At 48.3% G+C, this 16,981-nt stretch overlaps 2 protein-coding genes across 4 annotated transcripts in view; one reads left to right on the top strand and one right to left on the bottom strand.

The window, feature by feature from the left end:
* The window catches only part of si:dkey-172j4.3 (diacylglycerol kinase eta), a 31,076-nt gene extending 26,173 nt beyond the window's left edge, over positions 1–4,903 (bottom strand). The window contains exons 1-3 of one of the 3 annotated variants that reach the window (XM_052065830.1): positions 4,667–4,903; positions 4,418–4,545; positions 3,752–3,856 (exon numbers count right to left, since the gene is read on the bottom strand). In XM_052065830.1, coding sequence (XP_051921790.1) covers positions 3,752–3,856; positions 4,418–4,501 — 189 coding nt within the window. In that variant the 5' untranslated portion in view covers positions 4,502–4,545; positions 4,667–4,903. The remainder of the gene's footprint in view (positions 1–3,751; positions 3,857–4,417; positions 4,546–4,666) is intronic. The other 2 variants (XM_052065855.1, XM_052065848.1) reach the window with 2 other exon arrangements.
* An 8,289-nt stretch (positions 4,904–13,192) lies between these two features.
* gpr185b (G protein-coupled receptor 185 b) lies at positions 13,193–14,900 on the top strand. The gene is made up of 2 exons (XM_052066057.1): positions 13,193–13,556; positions 13,817–14,900. Exons 1-2 carry the CDS (start codon positions 13,520–13,522, stop codon positions 14,860–14,862), a joined length of 1,083 nt encoding a protein of 360 aa, XP_051922017.1. The 5' UTR covers positions 13,193–13,519; the 3' UTR covers positions 14,863–14,900.
* Positions 14,901–16,981: the final 2,081 nt, after the last annotated feature.

The raw sequence follows: 16,981 nt of genomic DNA, 5'->3' as shown, positions 1-16,981 counted from the left end.
AGTAGATCCGAGGAGTGTCGAGAAGAAAAAAAACAAACAACCATTTGTGTGTCTTTGTACAAGTTAGTAATATATTTTTTGTGTTAATATACACTGCACACTAATCAGTCTCATTTTCACACAAAAAAATATTTAAAAAATAAAATAAAGCAGGTAAATCTTAAATTTGTGTGTGTGTGTGCGTGCACGCGCCGGTAAGGGTAGATCCCGTGAGGTTAGTTGATCGAAAAGTAGATCTTTGATCCAAAAAGTTGGGGCACCCCTGAGCTACACGATCCAGACATGGTGTTGGGGGGGGTCTTGTCAAATATGTCATGTCTAGCGTTGCCACTGCCTCCTGTGAGGAAAAATGCTGGAATTTTTGCATGTGTGGGCACTGGAAATGAATTAGCAACTTTCAGGAACTTTTTTTTTTTTTTTATAACACTCATTAGTGTTAATTTAACACTCAATTGTGTCATTATTACTGCACTGTCAAGTCAAGTCAACAGTATTTCTCGAGCACTTTCAAACAGCCATCGCTGCATACAAAGTGCTGTACATGGAGCGATTTAACATACACAATAAACAGTAAGACGAATCCGTAATAAAGGCGGTAGAAAGCACCAAGCAGTAAAATCAAGAACAAATCTAAGTCATGCTGAGAATACAAGTGAGTTTTGAGGAGGGCTGTTGTTGCCGTAACACACTATTGAGCGTTGAACATGTAACACTTGCCCGAATGTTACGGTAACGCAATATAGTGTTCCCGCATCCCGACAAGTTCTCATGTTAAAATGAACACCCCGGGGGGTGTTGAATTAACATCAGGAGACTTGCGGTGTACTTTCCACTCCGACAACATATTCCCAGCTTCAGCTTTTCGTCTCCGCGGCTCGCCTTTCTCTCAATGTCGACCCTAGCGTTAGCGCCGCGACGGTATCGCATCCAGCCATGGGCATAAATCAAAAATGCGCGCACAAAACGATACTTGGGCACAACGTCGGCAATCCCACACAACGGCGGGTGCGTTTCTTTCGCCAACCCACACGCGCACCTAGAACTCGTCCTCGTGTTGGCTGCAGTCGACACCCACACGCATCGAGTGGTGCGGCGCTCTGCAGGGCAAGCGAGAGGCGGATGAACGTGAATAAATGCGATGGGGCCAAAACATAGATGGGAAAAATAGCGCTTTCGTAGCGGCGTATCTGCGGCAGGGAAGTTTTCAACGCCCCCCCCCCCCAAAAAAAAAATGGCCGATAACAGCAGTTATTCTTAATGGCTCCTGGAAAGTGGACTTTATTTCAACTAAGATTTCAGAGCGGTTCAGTGTGACACTTCTGAGCTCCGCCGGACGCCAGGCAATTATACAACTGTGTCGCTCGGAGGGCAAAGAACGAAACCAAATAGATGAAGATGAGTCGTTCCTCAGCTGAAGGAGGGCAGAGTGGAGAAAGGGCGCAAGAGGCAAGCGGGAAATCATCCAGGAGAGGAAGCTATGGAGGCCTGGCGAGGGGGTTTTATTTTTTTTTGCTCGTTTGTTGTGTTTTTTTTGCATGGGGGATTAATTTTCCCAAAAACACATTTGACGATAATATTGTTTTTGCTCTTTGTTTTTTCTCACCACTGGTAGTATAATTCATTGATCCGGAGCATTACAATTGCAAGCTGTTGAGAAACGAACAGCCCTCTGTGACCTGTGGTTTTTTTTTTTTCTTTGGTGACCAGCTGTAAAAATTGAGTGGTCACGGTTGCGTTTCAAATTGACTTTGGCCTTTGTCGTGTCGCGATTGGTCTTGGTACAAATGCGACATGCCAGCTCATTGTTGCCAGCAGAATCTCCGCATTCATCTGGCCCGAAGCCAAAATGCTCCGACGCGCACGTCTGCGGCGTCTTTGGAACTGACTCCATTCGCGTACCTCAACCTCGGGTAGCTCCAGCCGTCGGAAAACTTTGAGTCATGCTAATAGCTGCGTCGATGCTTTTCATACCGTGCCAATCATTTGTTTGAAGTAGGTGAAGGGCAGCGGAAAACGAAACAGCGTGCCCGCTTAAGGGATATCGTAATTATCATGTGTCACCATCATTAAGGGACATGCCGGTTTACAAGTGTGGGGCACGCGAATAAAGGCCCGAGGCACACCTACGCTACATGAGAACTGATAAAACAAAAGAATGTGAAACCTTATGTAACGTAAGCCAAATTTTGTGGAGCAAAGGGGGAAGAGAACGAGGCACGATTTCGTTGGACACGAGAAGTGTGAATCAAACTCAGCCATCTTAAACGTCAAGGAGGCTGCGCGAGCCTTCAAGGTCACGTCAAGGTGAGCGCGGTGACGACCTGACATACGGTGCCAAGAGTCTATGCCGCTGATGGGCGGGGCCTGCCCGGTGTAAAAAGGATTCAGCCGATGAAATGAACAATCGAGCGGGGGGTAAGATCGCATCGGTGAGGAGCTTCGCAACTAGTTGCGTGAGGCGGGCCCGTTAATCCGACAGACGCGAGGATGCGTTGAGGAATTAGCACATCCTCAACAAGTGGCGCACACTAACGAGTAAGCTAACAGGCGGCCGACATAACGAGGCACAGCGGAAGAGGTCGAGGACGCGCTATGACACGCGTCCTCACGGGAAAACGCAAACAAAACATGGCGACTGCCTTCACGGAGTTTGTGTGACATCACCAACGCGTATGACGCACATCCGAGCAGGAAACGCGAACAAAACATGGCGACTCTCTTCATGGAGCTTACGTGACATCACCAACGCGTATGACGCACATCCGAGCAGGAAACGCGAACAAAACATGGCGACTCTCTTCATGGAGCTTACGTGACATCACCGAGGTGTATCTGTGGGGGCATAACCGGAAATTTGCTAGTCCTATTTGCTATCCTAAAAGATGCATTTTAATTATTATTATTATTATTATTATTATTATTATTATTATGAGTGCATGCGCAAGATTGGTATATGTGCGCATTTATTTTGTCATGAAACCGCGAATGTGGATGGTATGATAAACAATGACTTCTCTGCCATGTTGTTTGTTTACTCTGGTGAGAAAATAATGATTTTGATTGACCGAGAATTTACAGATTATTTACCGTTAGCATTCAGAACAATTGATTCTTTAAACCTAGTTATTAAAAAATAATAACTTAATAATAACTTGAGGCAGCGTATCAAGGGGTCAAAAGGTCACTGCATCCATGTGAAAATGGGAGAAAAATCACAGATATCAAAATGTTCCCCTCCGCAGAATGACAAGGGGTGGTCTTGCCCCCCCCTGGATCCCCCGTAGCTCCGCCCCTGCGTATCTAAGCCTCTTTTGCCGTTGGGTCACCAACTTTACTTCATGCCAAAGGTTCGCATTTTTTCATTTTTCCAGCACGTACAGCCTCACCGTCCGTCCCCGAAAGTTATCCAGTCCGCCCGTTGGACGCGGTCGTTATTATGAGAGGCTATCGCCATGGCAACAGGGCAGCGGAAGTCCATAGCGCAGATCTGAATATGATTTACAGTCAAAACGCTTGATAGCGGCGCTATATAATGATCTGGATTTCACAATGACACCGAGCTGGGCCGAGTGTTGCCGATGGAACGGCGCTTCTCTTATTTAACGATAGGGTCCTGCTTTACACTCAAAACCTTGCCGTGAGAGTAAAAACCGGAGGAAACCTGGCCACACGTCAGACAACGGAGCGAGTCGAACGTCCTCCCGTGGCAAAAGAATGACTTGGAAGCATCGCCAATGCAAAACGCGCCTACCTTGGCCCGGATCTGGCCCGAGGTGGAAACTTTGCGGATAAGCTTGTGCGACGTCTCCTCTTGCTCGCCGTCGCTGTCGGACGACTCGTCTCCCGCGTCCCCGGCCTGCGTAACCACAAGAAAGTGCAGATGACGCGCTGCCATTTTGGCTCTGGCTGCCACACGCTACGTCTGAGCCCGGCACGAACAACATTTCATTTGCGGTTTTCAAGTTCGGCTAAAGCATCTGCACCATGTTATTAGCCCGATTGGCACCTTTCATTTGTTACATCATATGCCGATGCGATGTCATGTTCTTAGTATTTAACTATAACACTGTTGTCGTTTTATTCTGCAGTCAAATGCCAGAAAATGAACATTTGTTCTGCTTTACTTGGGGAAAATAAAAGTTCAAGAATTATATCACGCTGTGGTCTCCCATTAGGCTTGAAGAACATTTTTGTAGAGCTACGGGAGGCCAATTTCAACCTTCATCATGCATCATAGAAAACTGTCTCGAATATTTACTCTACATGCACAGACTTGAAAAATTAACCGCCAGCCAAACTGGAAACACAGCGACTACCTCTTTGCGAGCGTCATTCAAAATTAAGTGTTACAATAATTTCTCGCTTCTTGAGGAAGCAATCGTTGAGTTTTCTCCTTGAAATCCAAATCTCAACTTACAAGAGGCGTCCTCTCGGCGTCCGCCTGGGCCGACTCGCTCGGCTCGGCCACGTACAGGACGTTGGGGTTCAGTTTGGAAGCCATGGCGCCGGATGGGGTCCGCTCGGTCAAGCTCGATCCCTCACCGACTGCAGAAGAGGTGATCAAATCAAGCATCTCACTTTTACTTTCTCTCTCTCTCTCCCTGTCTCGCTCACACACACACACACATGCGCACACGCACACACGCATACAAAGACACACACAAACCTTTTTTTGTACAGCAAGTTCCTCCTTTGTTGATCTACAGAACGGTCCTTTGGGATGGCGACATGCGCGGCGGTAATGACAATGATGGTGATGATGACGATGGTCAAAGATGGGAGAAAAATGACGCTCGTTGCGATGTAGCGCGGCAGGTCCGCGCGCGCGTTCGATCCCCCATCCCGCCCTGCACATTCGAAGGCAAGCGGGCTCGGTTAAAGTGGCGGAATCAAGCCCGGCCGCCCGCCCGCCGCTTCGGAACCGCCACCGTCCGTCGAACGGGATCCTTCCACTTCGACAACACACCGCGGAACAGCGGACGCAGTCGGCCGGCTTACCTTCCCGCCGGCCTGCCGCGCGCGCGAGCGCTCCTTGGCCGGTTCCGAGTTCTCGCCGCCGGGCCGGCCCTCTCCTCCTCCACCACCAACACCACCACCAGCAGCTCCTCCTCCTCCTCCTCCTCCTCCTCCTCCTGCGCTGGCGCTCGGCTTCGCAGCCGCGGCGGTTGCTCGCGGTGCCAGAAATGAGTCGGATCAGGAAGGCAGAGAGAAGGCAGGCGGGAGGGGAGAGAGGGACGAACGGAGTGGCTCTACAGACAGTACAGCGAGGCGGCAGGGCGGAGGAGGAAGGAGTGAGAGACAGATCAGAAAGCCTCGGTAGTTGCGGTTCCGAGGTTAAACTGTTGAGAGCGCACGCGCACCCGCGCAGCACAGCGATCAGATGCAAATGAAACGGGAAGGATTGTGCGGTGAGCAATTATTATGAACTGCTCGCGGTGACGTGCATGCGGTGAGGTGAGGTTCATGGCTGAGTTCTTTTCGAAGTTGAGAGATGAAAATATGAACCCGCTGTGGAAGATCCGCATGTATTTCAGTGCTGACCTTCACTGAAATGTGTGTTTCCAAAGCATTATTGCTCTAATCCATTGGTGGCAAACATATGGCACGCGGGCCGGAACCCGCCCCCCCCCCCAAGGAGGTTCGATCAGGCCCGCAGGACCATTTAAAAGTGAAAAAATGCATAAAAGAAACGGAATGAATAGTTTTTATACGGTGCAATTTGTGGATTATCCACTAGGGGGAACCTTGCTTTGATCAGAGTACAGTAGAAGACAACAGCAGTCACTGAGACAGACGCTATCAAGGACATGTGAATACTTTATTCTTTACACATTTAATAGCACTCTCCTGAGTTTGGAAGGTGCAGGCAGGAATTCAAATTTGATTTCAAATGCACATGTGTAAGTGCTTTAAAAATTCCTTTCTTTATAAATCTCGTTTAATCTTAAAGTGCATGACTATATTTTTCAATACCAACGACTTGTTAAAGTTTTGTACCTTTGTACAATCAGTGGGATCAGTTGCAATGCATATATGTGAATGATAAAAGGAAATTGCACATTTGTCTCAGGAAATCTAAGGTGTTTCATGACATGTTTTGGAAAAGATACTGTATGTTCATTAAATGTCAGAATTTTCCTTATGTTCTTCTGCTTCTTCAGACCAAAACAAAGGAAGGACATATTTTGGTTATTTATAGCATAGTATGGTCTTAATATAATTTTAATGGTCCGGCCCACTTGACATCTCCCGAGTTTGACACCCCTGCTCAATTTCACATCCGTGATGACAAGAAAAACAAAACAATATTTCATATAAAGTCAAATTCGTTCTTGTCGCTTTATTGCTGATCGCTCTTATATGAAATTAAAACGGCACTAGACCATTGGTTAAGATTTAATATTCTATGAAAACCCCAATTATGAGATTATTACAAGTATGGTATCATAACTACATGTCTGATGTTAGCAGCAAACCGATCCGTGTCAAAACTGGTCACGAAATCGACACGAGTTACCGCAACATAATACAAAAGGTGTCCCGGGACTCTCGGTTCAAGTTGGCGGCTCGCTCTGCACGTCCTCAGCGCGCCGGGGCTCCCTCTCGTGGTTAAAAGAAATACCTCTATGGTAGGGTGTCAAACTCAAGGCCTGGGGGCCATATCCGGCCCACCACATCATTTTATGTGGCCCGCAAACAAACAATCGCGTCAACTTCCATGATCCTTGCCAAATCTGTACCGAAATGTGAACATGTCATCAATGACGTCGGGATTTTATTTACGGTAATTTCAACAAACTATCACGCTTCTGGTCCGTCAATTTGTTGTGTGCATTTAAAATTCTACGAGACCATGAAACATTTATATGCTTTCGCAGTCTTAACGGCCCTCTGAGGGAAACTGTAACAACAAGGTCGCCCCCAAAAATGAGTTGGACATCCCTTGGTCTACGTCAAGAGTGCCACGCTTCTTCAATTTGGTCAATGGAGCTCAGCACTCTTGCGTGTCAAAGCAGAACAGCACTTACTAGGCCCCGCCGTGCATCTTCACTCGCTTTTCTGGCTGCTCGCGAAGACTAAATTTGTCACACGCATTCCTTCAAGATATTAGGCAGACTTTTGAACATCAGCATTTGCAACACGTGTGAGAGTTAATTATGTGGCTGTTGTGTTCGCCTCCATTCGGCATACAGTCAACTCGTGAAATTGCAAGATACTACTCACTCGCGCGAGGACACACACGTTATGCACACGCATACAAACATACACCTACTGTGCTCAGGTGACAGCGTTCCTCCATTCTACTCCATCCCGTGGTTGCCCTTAACAACAAAAAGATGACGTAAGCAGCGGGAGGAGGTGATGATTTTCACAGCATTCCAAGGTGTCCTCCTTTTGGTGCAGAGCTAGCGAGAATAACAACCGTAGTCCTTTGCAGATGTATACACTGCTAACGAATACAATGAACTGTCATGGTTATTCGGATTCCATTAGGGGTAATTTTTGGATCAGAGGTTTAGGGGTGCTGAGCTCCTTGGACCATGCGTTTGGTACGTGGGCCTTCCAGTTGGGATTCGCCCGACTGTATACATCTCCTAATAGCACCAGTATCACAATAACGGCATTGTACTGTACATAACCCCTCATTCATAAATAATACCGAATATTTTACTCTATTACGTGTTGTATATTTTGTTATTATATTATTATTGTTGAAAGATTAATTGTATCTCTGATTTAAAGAATAAATCAAAATCATATAAATGTGTTGACCAGCGCAATGCACACGTGGACAAGATTATCGGTAGCCCTATTTTAATGAAGGAAAAACTCACAGTGGTCACAGAAATAGATTGCATACGAGAAATGTAATATTATATAAATAAATGAAAATTTGACATTTATTTTGGATTGTGGATCAACAGAATTATTTTTACTTTTTTTTTTTTTTAATGGTGCACCGTGAAAAAATTGACAATAATTTGACTCTAGGGAAGTGTTCAACCAAGGTGCGTCCTCGAAGGAGCATTACAGGTGATGTCAAAATTTATTATTATTTAAATCATGACAAGTAGTCACTGGGATGTTTGGTGACGTGGTATGCGTACCGCACTAAACACGGAGCGGTGAAAGGAAAGGATAAAGTCAGGAGACTCGGAAGAAAATGATCTTCAAGAACATTAAAGGTAAAAGCTTGAAGAACATCTGCAAGTAGATTGATGCTCCTGTTATTCCAAATGCACATATTTGTCTATGCGTGTGTGGTTCAAGTTCCATAGGCTAGCGCAACTGAGCGTGAAGGCCGGGGGAGATTGAATTGACATCACAAGACGTAGAAGCTGAAATTTGATTGGACAAATATGGACTAGAAATTGTACAGCCTCGTGATCCATTAAAAAAAACAAAACCAACTGCTGTGAAAAACTTCAATCAAAACAAATGACAAAGAATTTAGGTGTCAAAATGTAGTTCCGTGCTTGTGATGTCGCATTTAGGCCAGGCTTGCTCTGACCTTTGCCACCGGGTCGACCAAAATGTAATTTATTTGCGTCAGAAAACTAAGCTACTAGCGAAAAATCACCACCAAAAAAAAAAAAAAAAAAGCGATTTGGCTTCACATGATTATGATGAAGGAACAAGGACTACAAGCAAAGGAAAAAGTACTGAACAAGGAGTCGTTCAAAATGACAGTGTGCTCGGAAACTTTTACCTTATGTCCTGGCGTTGGAGGCTGATCACAACCTGCCTAGCTCCTCCTTTCTTCTGGCAGGCACGCCACCTGGAGGACACAAGTAAAAACACAGCAATAACGATCAACTCACAGGGAAACAAAACCAACCCCAAAGAGATTTCGACATTTCCTTTGGAGGGGATATTTTTAAAGCACGCTACATACCAACACGCTAATAGCTAGCAAGCGCGTATGATGTAAATAAGGAGCTAAGCACCAGTTGAAGTCGGAGGAGTGACCTTTGCACGTACATTTTGAAAGGTCGTTCGTAGGCCACAGGCAACGAGGGCTCATCAATTAGCTAATTGGCATTTTGGTGAAAGATGAGAAGATGAAGGGGTGTAGCAACAGAACTCATTTGTGATGTGGCCCCCGTGTGCTGCCACCTAGTGGCGCCGTACGTCACTCCGCTCAGCGTGGAGAAGTTTGAAAAGGGCACCAACACAGCGAAAGTGACGGATCAATTATTAAAAGAAGTCACATGTTTTTCCCTTTTGATCAGAGGGGACGGGATAATTGCCGTGAACGCTCGTGAGGCAGAGGACAGTCTGCTCGGTAGATTTGCATTTATTTCGCAACGGTCGGTGTGTCGATCGTGTCAGAGTGAATCCGTGGAAATGCTGAAAACTAGGAGGGGGGAAGGAAGACGCCCACTCTCGTGTCATCTATTCAAGCTATAAATATCGCCGTGAGGCGGCCGGATGAGCTGCATTTTTGAGTCATCTGCTTGCAGCGCTTAAGTTGATCCACAAGTGCCAGCCAGGCTGCACGTCAGCACTTGATGGAATCCGCGAGGACAAGTCCAAAACAATAACGCAACATCGGCACACGTGCAAGGCAGAGGAGGGAGGAGAGGGGGGCGGGGGGGACAAAGAGGCTGCTGTGTGCCGGACTGGTCAGCATTGAATCGGTTACCGTGACAACACGAGATTGAAGGAACAAAAAAAGGTGAGAGCGAGGTTTTTACGAACAACAGCCGTTGTGTTTCGAAGCAATTTAAACACAAAAAAGGCTTCCGGAAGATTCCCAAACGATGGACCGCAAAGGACTGGTTGTCCACTTGCGTGCGCAGTAGGGCAGCGGATCTCGACACGGGACCTCGCTTGGTCACTTCCAGAAATGGAAGAGGACGGAATCCAAGCTTCTGTCTGCGTCGTCTTACTGCAATATATCACCATCGAGTCTTGTCCCAAACGGAGGCCTTGACTCGCCTCCATGGCAACAACTGCTGGTCAGGTCATGTGACATGGAAAGCAGCCATCAAGGCAGACACGAAACGAGTCCACGGTCGCGGCTCCAAAGCTGCCGTCTCTACTTACTCTCCGCATTTGACTTCCTGTACATTGTGGGATGGCGCTCCTTTCGTCCTTTTTGTTGCCTCTTGGAGTCAAGAAAGTAACAGCAGGTGACCTCATTTTGTCAACAAAGGGATAAGACGCAAGACATACGAATTGCACACTTAACTCACTGCTGACAAAGCGTCGGAGGAGCTCTCGGTAGGGAATTCCAGCAGCCGCGTCTCAAGATAAGACACGCATTCACATTCGCTCTTGCTTGTCTCACCATAAAATGACAGCAGGTCATGGGAAGCGCGGACGCGCTTTTCTTTGGACTCATGACTTAGAACCCTCAAAAGTCCGCGATACGGACATGAGGGGGGGAAAAAAGCCCTCTTAAATCCCGTGTTACGGAGACAAATTAATAAAAAGGTCAAAGGGGGAAAAAAAAGGACAATGGTTAGATGCATCGCAGTAAATCATAGTGCCCCCTAGTGGCATTCGGCAACATGACGGGTGACAGTCCAAATTAAAACGAGGACAAAATCGAGGGGGACCAGTGAGAGTGTGATGCGCTTTCGTGACAAGACTGCAGCACTGATCCTGAGGACTTTCAGTTTCAGGAAAGAAGGGCGGACGGGCGCCGATGACAGCCTGATTAAAGTTGACTTTTGAGGAGGCCAGCAGTTTTCCTTTTGAGCATCCACGACAGCGCCTTCCTCTTGCCCTTTTCTAGAGACCTTTCATCAATCCCAAATACGACTCGCTGCGGTCGCCACGTTCCTGCAAACGTCTGGACCGTGATCCGGCGGGGGGCCCCTGAGAGAGCTTTGGTGTTTGTGGCACTAAATGATGCTCGGGGAGCGAGGGATGAGTCACTGCTGCAAGTGTCAGAAAATCAGAGCAGTGACGCAGCACATTCTCTTTGCCGGGGTACAACTTTGACAGACAAAGCGAGCGTCCCGGTGTCATTATCTGGCTTTTTGGGGGGTGAAGTACAACTGGAAAAAAAAAGAATAAGGAAATCAAAACATTTGGACCCCACAACCCCCCGGCAGTCTGGCAGCTGCGCACAGCTACTACAACTGTACGTACAGCAACTAGTGGAGCTGATGAACATGCATGAGGAGCACGCATGGGAAACGCCATAGTGGGGCCAGTAGGTGGTCGTAAAACTGCCAAACGAAGCCCCTTTGTCACGTGACTGCCTGCATGGCAAGTGCAAGACAAATGTGCAGGGAAGCCCAGCGGTCACGGGTTCAAGGGAAACCCTCTGCCTTTGTCCGCCGTGGGGATTCTTCGTCACTTAACATTTTGCACTGTGCGGCGTAGTTGATGTGTCCTACCGAGACTTTCTTATGATTTTCCTAAAACGTTGATGCAAATGGGCGGCACGGTCGAAGAGGGTTAACACGTTAGCCTCACATTGTAGAGATTAAGGGTTCGATTCCGGCTCCGGTATTCCTGTGTGGAGTTTGTATGTTCTCTCCGTGCCCACGTGGGTTTTCTCCGGGTACTCCGGTTTCCTCCCACAGTCCAAAAACATGCATGGCAGGTTAATTGAACACTCAAAATTGTCCTTAAGTGTGATTGTGAGCACAAATGGTTGTTCGCCTATGTGTGCCCTGCGATTGGCTGGCAACCGGTCCTCCGCCTACTTCCCGAAGATGGCTGGAATAGGCTCCAGTAAGCACGTGACCCTGGTCAGGATAAGCGGATTCGAAAATGGATGGTCGATGCAAATGGCAATCAGCGTCATGCTCAAGTCATCAGCCGTTCATCAGCCATCATTGAAATGTTTTTCACCAAATCTCCCAAGAGCAATTTCTTTCAAAAGCTCAGTTGAGAACAGATTCTCACTCCCGAAAAGCGTCGGCAAATGCAAATGAAACAATGACCACAAACTCCACAATGTGATGCCAAGGCATCTTTTCAGCACAAGGCAACACAAGGTCGCTTCACACGAGCAGACGCGACGCCGAAAAGCATTGACAAAGACAACCAAAAAGCTGAGAAAACAAAGCGTTGCAAATTTACTCAAAGAACGTACACAACATTTAACAAAACACTTGAAAGTAAAGAAAGAAAGACAAAGATGATGTTTCCAAAATGGCTAAAGAACAATATGTTTTTAAAGTGCTTTTGTTTTGTGTTAATCACAGCCCATGTTGGCATTCATGGTTCAAAACTCCTTTTTTTTTTTTTTTTTTTCTTAAACAAATCGTGCACTTGACTGATTTGGCGACTGAAAATGTTCCAGCGTTTGACTTGGGCAACATCAAGCAATTGATGGCATTGAAGTTGGGCTACGTGGAGAGCGCTGCAAAAACTCCCGCGCGGGCGACCTTTCGGAAAGGTCATCGTCGTCCTGATGATGCAAAGGTTTGTCACGGCTACATTTCTAGGATCAGGAATTTCCCAGTAACCTCTGCGATGTCCTGTGACATCGCAGCGCATGTGGTGCATACCCTGAATAGTCCCACCATCATCATCATCATCATCATCATCATCAAGATGGTGCCCCAACCACACCAGTCGGGACAAATGAGTCCTAAGGAGCGCGCACGCAAACTCTCTCTCTTTTCATGGCACCTGGTATGATTCAAGATGACGCCGGCGGCTCAGGAGGAGACTTGGGTGACGTCACGCGTGTGGAGGAGGGAGGACGCGTATGCGACGTGAAGACGGCAGCCGACTAACCATGCCAGCGTGATGCGAACTGCTTAGAGAAAGAGGGAGCGGAAGAAGAAGAAATAAAAGAGGAGGAGGAAGAAGAGGAGGGGGCGGGGGGTGGGGGGGGGGGACAACAAGTCTGCGTCCCTGCAGGGAACGACAACCAAACAGTGAGCAGGTCATTTTCTCCGCCCCCCCCTCCACCCTCAGCTGTGACGTGCGCCTCCCCCCCCCCCCATCCACTCGTACTCCCGCTCACGCACTGCTGCAGCTGAATGACAGGTGATTTTTTTTTTCCTTTCGTTATCAATATCACGCTTGTTGTTGCCGCTGCATGAAGCCCAATGCTTGGGTGGGGGGTGGCAAGTCTGGAAGAATATTTTACTTTTTTAGGGGGGGGATTTCTTCTTTTTTTTTTTTTTTACCGCAGTGATGTGCACCGCGCAACCGACATGGGTTGGTGGGGGGGGGGGTCTTTGTCGGCCGTGGTGACCTTCCCAGAATCACACGGAGGGGGAGGAGCGGTTTGAGGGAGGGGCGGGGGGGTGAGCTGGGAGCCGTTTTTCTGTTTTTTTTCAATGCCTTTTCTTTTTGTGAATGGAGCTCGGGATAGTTTGCGGCTCGCTGAGCTAAAATTAGCAGGATTGTTTTTTTTTTCCCAGACTGCATCATCATCATCATCATCATCATCATCAGACAACGATGCTGTAGAAGCGGTTCTATAAATTGCCCATATGCGCAGCTCGAGAATCGTGCCTGCCCCAGAACGTCATGCACCAATTTTAGAGGCGCTCTAAAAATAGCAATTGTTGATAATGCCCGGGACTTATTCCTCAGGATGAGGAATAGAAGCCGTCCGACGGATGCCTTTGTCGGTATGTTGATTCGCCGCGTGTGTTCCACTGCATGAAGAATGATTTACGTGCGCTGCTTTTTTTTTTTTTGTTTTGTTTTTGTGAATGAGTGAATGCACGACTGACTGAATGAGAGGATGGGGATGGCACGGTCCCGTCGTCAGCCTCCCCTCTGCATTCCTCGCGTCGTTTTTGGGCTTTTTCCTCCACGCGCCGAGCCCGACGTGTTTTTGGCGTCCGCCATACGAGCTTCCATCCTTCCTTTCGGCTTCTCCCTCCAGCCGTGACCCTGTCGCTGGCGGCGGCGGCGGCGGCCATGAGCAACCTCAACTCTTCCTCCCCGCCGGACTCATCCACGTCCTCCTCATCGTGGTCGTGGGGTCTCGCGGAGGAGCCCTTCAACTCTTCTGAGCCGGCGGTGCGGATGGGCCCCGGGCCGCGGCCGGCCGTCCCGCAGGTGAGCTCGTGGGACGTGGTGCTGTGCGTGGCGGGGACGCTCATCTCCTGCGAGAACGCGCTGGTCATCGCCGTGCTTTTCTACACGCCCGCGCTGAGAGCGCCCACGTTCATCCTGATCGGCTCGCTGGCGACGGCCGATCTCCTGGCCGGCCTGGGTCTCATCCTCAACTTCGTCTTCACCTACCTGGCCGACGGCTCGCCGGAGCTGCTCGGCCTCCTGTCGGCGGGACTGCTGCTCTCGGCCTTCTCGGCGTCCATCCTCAACATCCTGGCCATCACGGTGGACCGCTACCTGTCGCTGTACAACGCGCTGACTTACCACACCGAGCGGACGTTGACCTTCACCTACGTGATGGTGCTCTTCATCTGGCTGTCGTGCGTGACCATGGGCCTGCTGCCGGCACTGGGCTGGAACTGCCTCAGAGACGAGTCGGCGTGCAGCATCTGCAGGCCGGTCACCAAAAGCAACGCCGTGGCACTCGCCGTGGCCTTCCTGCTGGTCTTCGGCCTCATGACGCAGCTCTACCTGCAGATCTGCAAGATCGCCTTCCGCCACGCGCAGCAGATCGCCGTGCAGCATCAGTTCGTGGCCATCTCCACCACCAAGGGCGTCTCCACGCTGTCGGCCATCTTGTGTGCCTTTGGCACGTGCTGGCTGCCGTTTGCCATGTACTCCATCGTGGCCGATTCCAGCTACCCGGCCGTGTACACGTACGCCGCGGCGCTGCCCGCCACCTGCTGCTCCGTCATCAACCCCGTCATTTACGCCTTTCGAAACCCGGACATCCAAAAGTCGCTGTGGATGGCCTGCTGCGGCTGCGTCCCGTCCAACCTCTCGCTCAGACCACGGGCCTCCAGTGACGTGTAGCCTGGGCAGGTAGGACCTTGGTGGTTGGAAGGGGGGTGGGGGGCATGGCGGGAGCTGTAACCATGTGGCGGGAGCACGCAGTCAAACCCTCTTCGAGGCCCCCCGGGCGCTTCTCAGGAGTAGCATCTCTTTGAAGATCGGTGTGGGGGGGGGGGGGTATACAATTAGATGAATGGCGGCAGTGCAGGAAGGTCCTTTTACCGAATTGGCCCGAATATACTTTGGAGTTTTTTGGGTGGTTTTGCATTAAAATAAGACGGGGTCGTCTTATATTCGGGGTCTAGACATTATACCCATTCACAACGCTAGATGGCGCCAGATATCATTGAAGCGAATACTGAACTTGACTCCCCAGGCCAAAGTGAACCCTTGTCATGAAGAATAAAAATAAAAATAGCGGTAAGAAGAGAGAAGAAAATAATAATAGAGATAACAGAAAATGGAGAAAAGTGGGTCAAAGATCGGCCACGTTAAACGGCAGCTGAGGAGAAGTTATGATGTCATTTACATTCCAAATGCCGGAAGGCATTCACTTACGAATGTGATTGCACTTCAGTTTACATATTTAAATGTTCAGATATTAAGATTTGAATGAGGCAAAATAACATGCTTATTGTCTCAAATATATTGTTAGAATCATTTGCATCAGATGTACTGCAATTATTTTCTGTATAAAAATTAATTTGGCGTTCAAAAAGTCTTTTTTCAAACTGGAGTCTTGAAAAAGAGGGAATCGTCTTATAATCAGGGCCGTCTTATATTTGGGCCAATACGGTATTTTTCAAGCAAGCCTGTCTCGCGGACGAGGCCATGAGTGTGGAATGATCTGATAGCGTCATTAAGTTCCATCTTTCAAGCACATTTGGACCTTTTCCTGTAAAAGCAACAACCGGACAACCCAAAGGAAACGAAAGATCGCATCCGTCTGACGTCAACGCGTCGGTTCCTGGGCGAGGGAAGCATGTTGACTGACATGGCATTCAGCACCGAGGACAGCGGCGTGGCCAGTCAGCATCTGGCAAGAGTTCCCTCAGCATGTCTCAAGATCGGATCACTTTACTGAGTTCACGGATTAGCCGTGACTTTGGGCTGGTATCGGCTTTCACAGAGCCCCAGAAGGATGTGTCTTTTTCCAATGTTGTTGCGTGTTGAGTGTTTTACAGACAGAAGACATTAACGTGGGCGGGCAGGTTGAAATGTGGTCCTAAAAGGGAAGGAAGGGAGGGCTTGAGGATGAGCTTAAGACCTGGAGAAGGAGGTTGGGGGGGCACGCAGGTTGTTTTGTGTGACGACAGAGAATCCTTTCAACCAAAATCGACCGCAAAAGTACAACATGAATACGTTTTAACTTACGAACATCTTTCGTGGCCACTTCTCCAGTGTCTTCTTTTGGCTCTTCTGTAATATTTGCAATAATTAGTCAGAGAACGAAGAAGAGGGAGGCGCGTACAATTCGTAACGATAAACTTGATTTCGTACAAATACGGCTGCAGGCTCTGCGGGACAACCGTGCAATACTTGAATTTTTCACTGGATTGACAATAAACGGGACGGAACATCAAATGTTAGAAGTCCGGAGAAAGCGAATTTAGGAGTTGATGCGCTGTTGACACCGTGAGTGAAAATCCGGAGCTTTTGGCTTCAATACATGAGTCGCAGGCTATTCATATTTTTTCATCCTCGAGAGAGCAAAACTGGCCCGGCCGGACCTTCAGCAATTTTCAACTCAACTGTATTTCTTGAGCACTTTTAAACAGCCATGGCTGCATACAAAGTGCTGTACATGGAGCAACTAACATATACAACAGTAAAGCAACAAATCGCTAACAATGAAAATTTAGCTTGGCCCACCAAGGCTGCAAGTAGACATGGATTTCGCTACACATGACATTCGAAATGTTCACCGTCCCCTTTCAGCGGAGAAATGTGCTTTCAACTCATGACTGTATTTCACTTCCGAAATCAAACGCTTTGTTTCCTGTCCCTTTTGTGATTGAGCTCAACTTTACACGAACGAGTGGACACACCGCAGCTCGCCGTGAGGTCCAGTTTTGTGTGAGATCACACATAAAACTTCTCTCAGTTCGTGCACGGACATAAAAATCTGTCTTTGAAATTG

The sequence above is a fragment of the Hippocampus zosterae genome, chromosome 1 (genome assembly GCF_025434085.1).
Source record: "Hippocampus zosterae strain Florida chromosome 1, ASM2543408v3, whole genome shotgun sequence".
NCBI classification, from domain to species: domain Eukaryota; kingdom Metazoa; phylum Chordata; class Actinopteri; order Syngnathiformes; family Syngnathidae; genus Hippocampus; species Hippocampus zosterae.
The sequence above is the reverse complement of the archived record's forward strand: the minus strand, read 5'-3'. Positions and strand labels throughout refer to the sequence as shown.